We start from the raw sequence: 12423 nt of genomic DNA on the forward strand, positions 1-12423 counted from the left end.
GGGGAGGGGGATCTGCTTCCTGTAAAACAAATGAGGAATGTGTGTCAGACCTTCATGTAGATCTTTCAGGGAGCTGGGAGTTTGGTAATTCTGCTATGGGGCAGAATTACAGCCTAAATTGTTACCAGTTCCCCAACCCAACAGCTATTCTTTGTTTCTACATTTTCACATTTCCCAATTATTAACTCCTGAGTCAGAATTTTACTTCCAAAGACAAGGATACAGGGTCTTGTAGATGGTTTCAAGTCCCACCTTTTCTTTGGCATTCCTCAATCTTGAGGAGGAACAGATGCAGAACAAGAAAGGGAAGAAAGTTCTAGATTGAGAGGTTAATCGTAAACTTGGCAGAGGAACTTGGTTTCTGTTCTATTTCAATTTTCCTCAGCTCTTTAGGGAATGGGATGACAACTGCTCTGGTTACGTCCTGCTGAAGTGGGGCATAGTCCTGCCTAATTTGGGGAATGGACGCAGAGTTGGAAATAATCTTGAGTTCCAAGATTAACATCAATATTTTGTATTAAGAAAATATTGTATCTCTTTGATTGCTTTGCTCTAGTACCTGGACAACCATTTGAAAGTTATTAGACATACTGCAATGAAGATAATGGTTAAAACACACCTTTGTAGTCTTTTTCAAAGAAGCCTTCCTGTTTTTTGATGGCAACCAGGAAATGTAAGTTTTGGAGTGTTTCCTGTTTACACATATTCAGTAACCGAGGCGTCTTTGCTGGGAGTCTGTAGGTTGAGTCGTCTCATTTGTTACTGCTTTTGTTGTTGTTCAGTTACTCAGTCCTGTCTGACTTTTTGCAACTGCATGGACTGCACGTCAGGCCTTTCTGTCCATGAAGGACTGTCTCCCTGAGTTTGCTCAAACTCATGTCCACTGAGTCAGTGATGCCATTCAACTATCTTGTCCTCTGTCACCCTCTTCTCCTCCTGCCCTCAATCTTTGCCAGCATCAGGGTCTTTTCCAATGAGTCGCCTCTTTGCATCAGGTCACCAAAGTATCGAAGCTTCAGTTTCAGCATCAGTGCTTCCAATGAATATTCAGGGTTGATTTCCTTTAGGGTTGACAGGTTTGATCTCTTTGCTGTCCAAAGGACTCTCAAGAGTCTTCTCCAGCACCACAGTTCAAAAACTATTGTTTTTACAGTAGGATGAAGATATCATAGTTACAAGAAGACCTCAAGACCATAAGGTTGCAGTTGGCAGCTGCTAGTAGATACTGTTTTAAAAATGGCTGATGGTGTCCTCAAGTCTGATAAAGTTTAGAGAAATCAAGTTTTCAGTAATATAGAAATATGTCTGAACCCATATCCACACTGACAATCTAGTTCCACTTTGGATGTCTGAACCACAGTTATTTTATTCTGATTTTTTAATGTAATTTTTAATGGCTAAAGCAGTTGTAAATGCATGTTTAATAGGTCACAAACAGGATGTTTTGGTTAGCCTAAAGTTCAAAACAATCATGTATAAGCCAGAATGATTTCCCATACTTCAATATGCAAAAATTTCTTCCATCATTTTCCCCTTTTGATTGCAAATCTTTCCATAAATGACACTGGCCATCAATATATTTTTCCAATGTTGCCAGAGTGACTCGGTTACCTGCTCTGGGTCCATTTATTTCCCTCAGTGCTAGACCTCTTTGTTTACATATTTGCCTAGTTGTCCATGTTGGGGGCAAAACTAATCAGATGTCATGAACCGGCTCAGAGATATGTGAATGGGGAAATGCCTTGTAGGCTATACATTTTATCATTTATCCCCAATTGTCACACAAGCATTGTACACGTGCTTTAAGCAGTGCACTTAAAATAAGCAGTGATACGTGTCATGAATAGTTATAGTCCGTGACAGCTTCACTAGAGAATTTTCTTTTTTAATCCTGAATATTGGGGTCAAAAGCATGGTTAAAAGTAAACCAATAACTTTCCATTTTAATAGGAAGACAAACATTTGGTAGACAGAGCAGTTGAATTAGTTGGATGGTTCTTACAGGCCTGGTCCAGATATTAAAATCAGCTGTCTTCCACTGTTGTTGTCTTCTTCTCTTCTTAATATGGGTGTTATTTGGGGTCAACAGTCTTCTATAGACAGTCCAATGCACAGGCCTTTCTCAAGTGGGAAATATGAATTCAAGAGTCAGTTCCCTTCAGTATTATTGCACAGGTACTAGTTAAGAGTACCTGCTATGGGTCCTTTTATTTAGTTTGAAGACAGTCCTTTAAAGGATGCCTTTTCCAGCGTCCATAATCTCTTAGTTGTAACTCACAGGGCACATGATCTTCATCCGAAGGTAGATTATTGTGATTGGCTTCAGAAACAAGCTTAGAATATTCTTCTACTAATTTAATTAAATTTTATAATAGCCTAACAGAGCAACAAGGAGTCGTCTTGGACATAGCAAAGCCTCAGTAAATACAAAACTTCAATATCCACAAAGGTATACTATTGAAACAAAATTTTTCTCTCTAGATTATCCTCATTTTTATTAAATTCAGCCAAATCAAGGCTGATTTGTTCCAAATAAGTCTGGTTTCAATAAACATGGCCTGCTTATTCATATAAATGTAATTGCTCATATAGGCTCTTTTAAGCCTTCAGATTTTACTCATGCTTCTCTGGTGGCTCAGATGATAAAGAATCTGCCTGCAATGCAGGAGAATTGGGTTTGATCCCTGGGTCGGGAAAATCCCCTGGAGAAGGGAACGGCTACCCACTCCAGTATTCTTGCCTGGAGAATTTCATGGACAGAGGAACCTGAAGGGCTGTAGTCCATGGGGTTGCAAAGAGTCAGACACAACTGAGCGACTAACACACACATCTCTTTTTTTTTGTACCCAGAATATCTGACTCATTGGAAAAGACCCTGATGCTGGGAAAGATTGAGGGCAGGAGGAGAGGGGACGACAGAGGATGAGATGGTTGGATGGCATCACTGACACAATGGACATGGGTTTGGGTGGACTCCGGGAGTTGGTGATGGACAGGGAGGCCTGGAGTGCTGCAGTTCATGGGGTCACAAAGAGTCAGACACGACTGAGTGACTGAACTGAACTGGACTAAATATCTAGATTCTTGTATATGTCAAGAGACAGTCTTTTCCATTCACTTGATAAAGTTGTTTAGACCTCAAGGGTCTCCAGTTTTTTAAGAAATCAGGCAGAGAGAAAAGAAGAATATTTTAATTTTATCCACAGGTGTTATACCAAATTGTTATAAATCAAAAGTTGCTTGAGGAAAAGGGCTTTTCTATATCTGAAAAACAATGATTAGAAGCCATTAGTATGTCAGACAAGTCATAAAAATTATAATCATATTTAGCTGTTCATTGAATCCCATATAATTAATCTTTGTTCTGTTTGAGTCCAGATTTTCTGTTAGTGTCATTGACCATGCCTAATGATTGAAGATCATAGTGACAGGGATAATTTCAAGAAGTTTGTGAATTTTTTCTTAAGGTTTCTATGATTTGTCCAGTTAAGTGGGTGTCTTGATCACTGGAGATTGTAGAAATTATATTCCAGGTGGGAAACATATTTTCTAACCTTTTCTTTTTCATTGTGAGAACATCAGCCCTGAAACCAGGGAAGGCTTTAACCCTTCAAACAGAAAATGAGGTTTGTCAGGGAGCTGAGAAAAATCCAAGCAGCCGTCTTGGATTTCCCATACCCTTGATTTTTAAAAAATTTATAGTTATGGTTTATTCATTTTAAATTCCCTGATTTAGGAGTAGACTGTTGTCGTGTTTTAAGAATATCAGGATAGCAAAAGTCTGACAACAAGGGGTTAATTTTTTGTAGGCACAGAATGAGCTTTATCTATGTGTGCCATAATCTTCATAGATCATTGTGAAATAATACTCATTTACTCTATCAAAGTAACAGAAGATTTTAAAAACAAATGTAAATCACTTGAAGGCAAATAAATTTATATAGCCTGTTGTTAAAAGCTGCATTCCAAGAAAACTTTGTTCTCTTAACAGAGAGAGAAAGCCAGATTCCAATCTGGTATCAGCTCATTGTTAATAACAAAATTTGTTCATCTAGTTAATTTTAGTTTAATCTTAGAAAGACCCTTCAATAAATCTTGAAGAGGTAGTATTTTTGTAAAGGCATCAGAGTGAAACTGTAGCTTTCTATAATGAAAAAAGGCTCAAGAAGGCATGTATAAAATCTGATTACAATGAAACTGACAAGGTAACTTGGTTACTACTGTGACATGTGATTAAGATAGTAACTAGAATTATGACTGATAACATTTTACCAATACATATCAAATCTTTATGAATTCTATATAATTTCTAGATTATCTCCATTAGTAACATTTACCATACAATATAACCTGAGAAGATTTATTACTTATTTGATAGTACTTCCCTCATGGCTCAGACGGTAAAGTGTCTGCCTACAATGTGGGAGACCGGGGTTCAATCCCTGGGTCTGGAAGATCTCCTGGAGAAGGAAATGGCAACCCACTCCAGTATTCTTGCCTGGAAAATTCTATGGATGGAGGAGCCTGGTAGGCTACAGTCCACGGGTCGCAAAGAGTCAGACATGACTGAGCGACTTCACTTCCTATGTACCTTTAACATACCAAATTGACCTAATTAGTTTAATATCTTTCTTTGGGATGCCTCAAAATTCCTCTGAAGCACCCCAAAGTTAGTTAAAGATCAAAAGAAGTTCATCAAAATTTGCTTTTAGGAAGTTCCATCAAAAAATATTAGAGAGTTTAGAACATTCAGTCAGATCGGATCATAAGTCACTGTGAAAAAAAAAAGTTATTTCTTGCAGCCAGAGTAACAATAAAAGAGATTGGCTCAAGATGGCAGAGCAGAAGGATGTTTGATAATCTTCTCCTGAAAGAGAACCAAAGCCACAAATAGCTGTTAAACAACCATTGATCAGAGGATACTGGAACCCATCAGAAAAAGATACCCATGTCCAAGCACAGAGAACAAGCCATAATGAGATGATAGTGAGTAAGTGAGTGAAGTTGCTCAGTCGTGTCCGACTCTTTGCGACCCCATGGACCGTAGCCTACCAGGCTCCTCTGTCCATGGGATTTTCCAGGCAAGGGTACTGGAGTGGGTTGCCATTTCATTCTCCAGAGGATCTTCCTAACCCAGGGATCGAACCCGGCTCTCCCACATTGCAGGCAGACGCTTTACCGTCTGAGCCACCAGGGAAGCCGTAATGAGATGGTAGGAGGGGCACAATCATGATTAAATCAAATCCCACACCCGCCAGGTGGGCACCTTTCAAATGAGAGAAAAACACCAAAGAAGTTCTCACACAGTTATGAAGGTTCTGAGCCCCGCATCAGGCTTCCCACCCTGGGGATCCGGCAAATGGACTTCCCACCCCGGGGATCCAGCAAATGGACTAGCAATCCCCAGGGAATCTGAGCTTGAAGTCCAGCGGGATTGGATTGCAGGATTTCCACAGGACTGGGGAAAACAGAGACTCCACTCTTCAGGGCACAGGCAAAACCTCGTGTGCACCAGGAACCAGGGGGAAGGAGCAGTGACCCCACGGGAGACTGAGCCAAACCGACCTGTGAGTGTTGGAGGCTCTCCTGCGGGGGTGAGGGTTGGCAGTGGCTTGCCACGGGAACAGGGACACCGGCAGCAGCAGTCTCGGGAGGTGACCCTTGGCGTGAGCCCTCTTGGAAATCACCGTTAGCCCTACCATAGAGCCTGTAGACTCCAGGGCTGAGTCCCCTCAGGCCAAACAACTAACTTGGAAGGAGCCCAGCCCATCAACGGACAATTGGATTTAAGTTTTACTGAGTATGGTCTGCCCACCAGAGGGAGACCCAATTTTCTCTGCCATCAATTCCTCCCATCAGGAAGCTTGCCTTTTAGCCTTATCCACCAGAGGGCAGACGAATTACTAGAAGCAAGCAAGCAAGAACAACAATCCCGCAGCCTCCAAAATGGAAAGCCACAGTCACAGAAAGCTAATCAGAATGAAAAAGCATAGGATTGTCTTCCAGATGAAAGAACAAGATAAATCCCCAGAGAAAAAGCTAAATGAAGTGGAGATAGGCAATCTTCTGAGAGGGTAACAGGTAGGAAGGCGAGGGGTCTCCAAACGGAGGAAAGAGGCTGCAAGTGTCAGACATTTTTTCTCTCTCTCTTAAGCAGCAGGAGGAAACAAACTAGTGTTATATTTTTTTTCCCCTTCTCTATACAAATTTAAAAAGAGGTTTCTCTTAAAATTCTGTGTTGCCATAATGACACCTGGTACCACCTGAACTTAACTTGTCTTAAATCTTGAGCTAACGAATGCATTTTTCTTATGGAAATATTTGTCTCAAGCTATGTTAACCTACTTTGCATTTACCCTAGACTCTGTCTTCAAGTTGATTCTGAGCTCTTCAAGTCAGTTCTGCCTAAAGGCTCAGAACCTACTTGACAAACTAGTTTGTTATACTCTTACATTGTTCTCCTAATCTATGTTAATGAAACTATATATTTGTATGGAAATCTGCCTTTCTTCAAGATTCATGTCAATCATTTTATATGCCCAGGATGACTCACCTGGCGCCAATGTTATCTCAAGGCATGTTGTGGATGAGGGACCTGGTGCCATTCTCTGAGTTTTGAGACATTTCCTTTCTCTAATTAGCAGACTGCTAGTAGCTATGTAACATCCAGCTGAAGACTAACAGGGGGCACTCTTTCTGCTCCCTTCTGACATCTATGTCAGAAACTTTCTCTATCTCTTTTATACTTTAATAAAACTTTATTAGTCAAAAGCTCTGAGCAATTAAGCCTCATCACTGGCCCCAGATTGAATTCTTTTCCTCTGGAGGCCAAGAATCCTGGCATCTTTTGTGGTTCAGCAACAACCTTTCACTTCCAGAAAAAGAATTCAGAATAATGATGGTGAAGATGATTCAGGAGCTCGGAAAAAGAATGCAGAAGATGCAATAAATGTTTACCAAAGACGTAAAAGAACTAAAGAACAAACAACAGAGATGAACAATACCCTAGAAGGAATCAGTAGCAGAATAACAAGGGCAGAAGAATGGATAAGCGACCTGGAAGATGGAATGGTGAAAATCACTAAAGCAAAATAGAATATAGAAAAAAGAATAAAAAGAAATGAAAACAGTATAAGAGACCTTTGGGACAACATTAAATGCACCAACATTTCACATTATAGGGGTCCCAGAAGGAGAAGAGAGAGAAAGAGAAAGGACCCGAGAAAATACCTGAAGAGATAATAGCTGAAAAGATCCCTAACATGGGAAAGGAAACAGTCAACCAAGTCCAGGAAGTGCAGACAATCCCAGGCAGGATAAACCCAAGGAGGAACACACCAAGACACATAGTAATCAAACTGATAAAAATTAAAGACAGATAAAATATTAGGAAGAGTTCCCAGAGCTCACGCAAGTTGGAGGACAAACCTTGTGTCGACTGAAAAGCAAAACAAAGCCCTGCACAATCTAAAAGCCATGCATTAATGTTTTATTTGGGGACCCTACTGAGGACTACTGGGGTTTCCCTGGTGGCTCAAAGGGTAAAGAATCTGCCTGCAATGCAGGAGACCCAGGTTCAATCCCTGGGTCAGGAAGATTCCCCTGGAAAAGGGAATGGCAACCCACTCTAGTATTCTTGCCTGGAGAATTACACGGACAGAGGAGCCTGGCAGGCTATAGTCCATGGGATACCAAAGAGTTGGACACAACTGAGTGACTAACACCTCCATTTTAGCTATCTAGGGCCAGTATCCTGTTTTCCTCCACCCTGAATTCCCCTCAGGAAAACTATCAAACCCATGGAACCCAGAAGTTCAATGAACTTCAAGCACAGAAATTGAAGAAAACTACACTAAAGAACATTGTGTGATTAACTGCTTAAAACCAGTGGTAAAGAGAAAACACTAGAAGCAGACATTATATGATGCACAGAGGATCGAAGATATGGATGCCAGCAGATTTCCTGTCAGAAACAGTGAAGCCAATGCAGTGAAGCAATGTTTGAAATACCAAAGCACAAAAGCAAGACAAACAACTTGGAGTTACGTGCCCAGTGAAAACATATCTGAAAAGTGAAGGGGAACCAAAGTTTTCAGACATGCAAAAGCAGAAAGAATTCATTTCTAAAATTAAAAAAAGAAAAGAAAAGACAGAGGAAGAAAAGAAAAATCAAAGAGCTCTGCTTAATAAAGTAACAAAGGAGATAAAATGGAATCACAAAAGATGAATCTGTTCACAAAAGAGAGGGCAGAAAAAGAGGGGAAAGGAAAAAAGAACAGGTGGACAGAGAACAGGGAAGGCAGGATGAAAGCCTTAAACCATGACAGCTGCATTCACACTGAATGGTCCAAACAGGCTTGAGGTCACTAGTTGAGCTGCTGGAGATACAGACGCGGGGCAGGCGGCTGCTGTCCAGCAGCTCTGGAAGACTCCCCTGCCCTTCACTGCCGCCCTCACTCAGACGCTGCTCCCGCCTGGGGGCAACTGGCACTCCCAGGAATTGGAAGGTGCCTCCCACCTCTCAACTCTTCCTGGGCCACGTGGCCTGGGCTGTCCCTTGAGGGATGTCTCCTCTGCGGAGCCTTTCCTGATCCCACGTGGCGACAACCTCCTCCTCCGTTGGGAACTTCGCCGGCCGCCCCGGGCTTCCAGGTGGGGGTGGGGGGGTCCCTTGTGGGATCACCCTCCCTTCCCTCCAGGTGAACGTCCCTGTCCCCGCTCCCCATCGCTTGATCCAAAGCCCAGCCACACGGGCAGCCTGCCGTGGGGCCCCCTGAGGACGAGGCCTAGCCCTCGCGCGGCGCGCCGCAGCCCCTCTGCCCGACCTCCGTGGCCCACGTGTCTGACCCGTTCTTTCCACTCCCTGCTGCGGGTTCCCGGGAGCCCAGGGCCCCTAGTGGGCTCCGAGTCAGGGGCGGGGCACCCCCCACCCCCGCCCGCCTTGGCAGCTCCTCCCAAGGCCCGGCTCCCCCGTGTGGCCACCGGGAGGCGCGCTGGTCCTCGGAATATTCCCGGCGCAGCAGGAGCGGCGGCCGGATCGCAGGCCCTGCGAGGGCGGAGAGGGAGAGGCCAGCTGCGGCCGGGCGCCGGGGACCTCGGACCTACGACACTGCGGGCGCGCGCTGCTGGCACGCGTAGGGCTCACAGGCTCCGGGAGCGGAAGGGTCTTGCTCAAGGCCACCTAGTAGGACAAAGCGGGATCCTAGCGACCCTGGGCCGGTGGGGCTCGGATGTGGGCGGTGGGTAAGGGCTGGCAGGGTGGACGGGGTGTTCCACCGGGTAGTCTCAGGCAGTCAGGTGGAGAGCTCGGCCTGCCCATCAAGGCTGCACCCACAAGCTTCTGTGCCCTGCTTCTGCTCAGACCTCCCTCAGGAGGGCCTTCCTTGTCTGGGGCTGCAGAGGAGGGGTCCGGGGAGGATCATGTCCCCTCCAGCAAGGCGGGGTGACGGCGGCACTTCAGGCCTTGTGCATGCTGCCGAAACTGGTTCTGGGTGACAAGCCCTGGGACCTGGGGGCCTGTGTGTGCGGATGACCGCCGCCCCCACCCCCTCCACTCCGGAATAGCACCAACACGACCACACTGGTTTTCAGTCATTTATTCCAACGCTGGGCTTTGAATAGAAAATAAACAGAAACCAAACAGAATGAAGATGAAATCAGGAGGGAGCGGAAGGCCTCCTGTCCCCTCCCCCACCGCGCTGCTCCGGGAGGGAGGTGCTGTCCTCTTGTGCCAGGGCCGCCCCAAGCCTTCAGCTCTTCCCGCCCCTCAGCCGCCGCCCGGCCCCGGACCTTCTACGGAGCCCCCAGCCCCGAGTGTCTGAGCCGCCATCCTGGCCAGGGAGAGGAGGGGGTGGGGCCCTGGTTCTGGGGGTCACAGGCCAGGGGCCCAGAGGAGGACGAGGAGGCCACAGACCAGCGCCAGGCCGAGGGGGGCGCTGGTGCGGGCGGGAGCGGCGCTCTGCGGGCTCTGCAGACCCTCGTTGCACAGGTCGCTCTTGCAGCATAGGGTGGTCTCCTGGCCCTTGCTGACCTGGCCCTGCTGGCTGTTCGTGGGCGTGCACCACACGGAGCAGTTCTTCTCCACCAGGTTCCCAGACAGAGGCTCCACTGGGGACGGGTGGGCGAGGTCAGGCCAGGTGGCACCCTTGTCCCCCAGGGCCTCCCAAGCCCCAGCTTCCACCGCCCCCAGGACTGGACTGTCACTGAGACCCCTTCCAGCAGCCTCCCCAGGGATGCTCCTCAAGCCCTGGGGCGCCCCGCAGGGCATCCTTCCCTCGCCCAGATCGCTCACCCCTAATCACAGTCTTGCAGAAGCCGGAGCTGGCTGAGCAGATCTGCGGTTTCTTGCAGTTGCTGGAGCTGTGGCACACGTGGCAGTGGAGAGCCTGGGCTGGGGGGAGAGCCCAGGGCATCAGCAGGCCCCAGGGCGCCCTCCCAGAGGGGCCGGGGAGACCCCCGCGAGACAGAGCCCTCTGCCACCCCTGCCCTGGGCCAGTCCCTCTGAGGCCCCCGGGCCCCACTGGGTCTCACATCTTGCACACAGCCCCAGGAGGCAGGAGGTAACGTCCCCATCAGCTGGTGCCCTGGCGCCTCCCCCCACCCCCCACCCCTGGAGGAGCTGTCCAGCACTGGGCGTCTCTAGAGGACTGGCGAGGTGGCCAATATGGCTGCACTGAAGACCCTTCCCCGGGGGCATCAGAGGCTCTGGGGCATGTTAACTGCAGCTCACAGGACCTGGCTGCTGTCCCTCCCTGGGGACTGTCTCGCAGCGGGCAGTGGGCAGCCCACGGTGAGGACCTGAGGCTGAGTCAACACCCTGGGGGCTGTCAGTTTGGCCATGCTGAGCCTGCAGGGGGATGGGCGACCCTGGGAGGGCCCTGGGGCCTGGGGGGGGGGGGCATTGAGGCTGGCCTCTGGCCTCTGTCTTTCTCGGGGAGAAGCATATCAAGACAACCCCCAGCATTGCTCCCTCTCCACGTGTCTGATCCGCTGGGTTGACTCTAAGATTCTCTGATTCTGAAATATTGTAAGTCTGTGATCCCACGAAGTTAAGGTGCGGGGTTCATTTTGTTCTAGTCCCTGCAAATCCAGGGTTCTCTGTGCCTAGAGGGAAGCCACTCCAGGCTTCCAGGGCCTGGCTCCCCACTCCCCCAGCCCCCACCCAGCCCCTCACCTGGCCCAGCTGCCGCAGCCAAGGCAACGAGGAACAGCAAGGCTGTCTTCATCTCGGGGCACCTCTGGGAGCACTGGCGGCCCCCCCTTCCCCAGAGGCCTTATAGTTGGGACAGGTGCTGGTGGGAGGGGCGGGGACCTGCCCCACCCTGCCCGGCCCACACTCTCCAGCCCAGCATACCCCTGCCCTGCAGCTGCAGGGCTCTCTGGCCCTCTCCACTTCCTGCTGCCTCCCCTTCCTGCCTCCCCCTCAGCGGGCTGTAGACAGAGGAGTCAGCTGGGTCTGCAGCTCATCCCACTCTCACCCTCTGCCCAGCTCTGGTCGCTTTCTCTGACTCCCACCCTCAGACAGGGTCACAGAATCCCAGGTCTGTGCATGTGCCCTGGTGATGCCCAGTGCCATGCTCGGGCCAGGGTGGAACGCAAGAGGAGGCCCTAGATTCTTGGACTCCAGGGGCTCAGGGTTGCTAGGTCAACCGCCAGGTCTCCTGAGAAAAAGACCCCAGCGTCCACTTAAAAAACAGTCACAACCTAATAGTTGAGAGTTATGTTTTATTCAGTGGGAATATTTAGGACTTCAAGCCTGGAGGGCAGCATCTCAAGTGACCCTGAGAGAACTGCTCCAAGGAGCGGGGCAGAGAGGAGTCAGCTTATATAGGAGTTTGTAACACAAGGCGTGTAGTCTGAACATCTGAAGTATTTCATGTGAATTAAAGAAACCAGTTATCTCGAGTTAAGCATTTTAGGGTTTTCCTCTGTATGGGAAGATGCAACAGTCCGAGCTCACTGAGATCATTCCTTTCATAAGCATCTCGCCGACCTGGGGCCAGGATCTTCAGTGCTCACTGCAGGGGAGCAGCTGCAGCCTAGGGGCTGCCGTTCAGCAGGTATCCTACTCCTTCCTGGTTGCCCTGGATGGCTGGAAGGATGGCTGGAATCGCTTTTGACTGTGATGTCCTTGTTTCTCACCTGGAAGCAAAGTGTTCACTAAGTTGTCTGGACCTGGGTGAATGGGGAAGGAGAAGCCCTCGGGGCAGGGGTGTAGATGCTGGCTGTGCCTGCAGAGAGGTGGGCACCACAGCTGCGGGGGGGTGGGGGTGCGTGTGATCCAGTGGGACCTGGAGTGGCAGAAGAGGGACAGGGGCTGGGCTGCTGGGGAGGGGGTGGTGTGGAGGAAAGGCTCAGGCCCTCACTGAGACGGGTGCTCTCTGTGTCTGCTTTGGTCCTGGAAGCCAGTGTGCTCTTCCCAGC

General features: G+C 48.3%; 1 protein-coding gene across 1 annotated transcript; it reads right to left on the reverse strand.

Annotated features, from left to right (window-relative positions):
- Positions 1–9580: 9580 nt before the first annotated feature.
- On the reverse strand, positions 9581–11304 carry LY6D (lymphocyte antigen 6 family member D). Its single transcript, XM_043483817.1, has 3 exons — positions 11174–11304; positions 10292–10390; positions 9581–10107 (listed from the first exon to the last, which is right to left on the reverse strand). The coding sequence occupies exons 1-3, from the start codon at positions 11223–11225 to the stop codon at positions 9872–9874; spliced, it is 387 nt and encodes a 128-aa protein (XP_043339752.1). The 5' UTR covers positions 11226–11304; the 3' UTR covers positions 9581–9871.
- Between the last annotated feature and the right edge of the window lie 1119 nt (positions 11305–12423).

Source organism: Cervus canadensis, chromosome 12 (genome assembly GCF_019320065.1).
Source record: "Cervus canadensis isolate Bull #8, Minnesota chromosome 12, ASM1932006v1, whole genome shotgun sequence".
In the NCBI taxonomy this organism is placed as follows: Eukaryota; Metazoa; Chordata; class Mammalia; order Artiodactyla; family Cervidae; genus Cervus; species Cervus canadensis.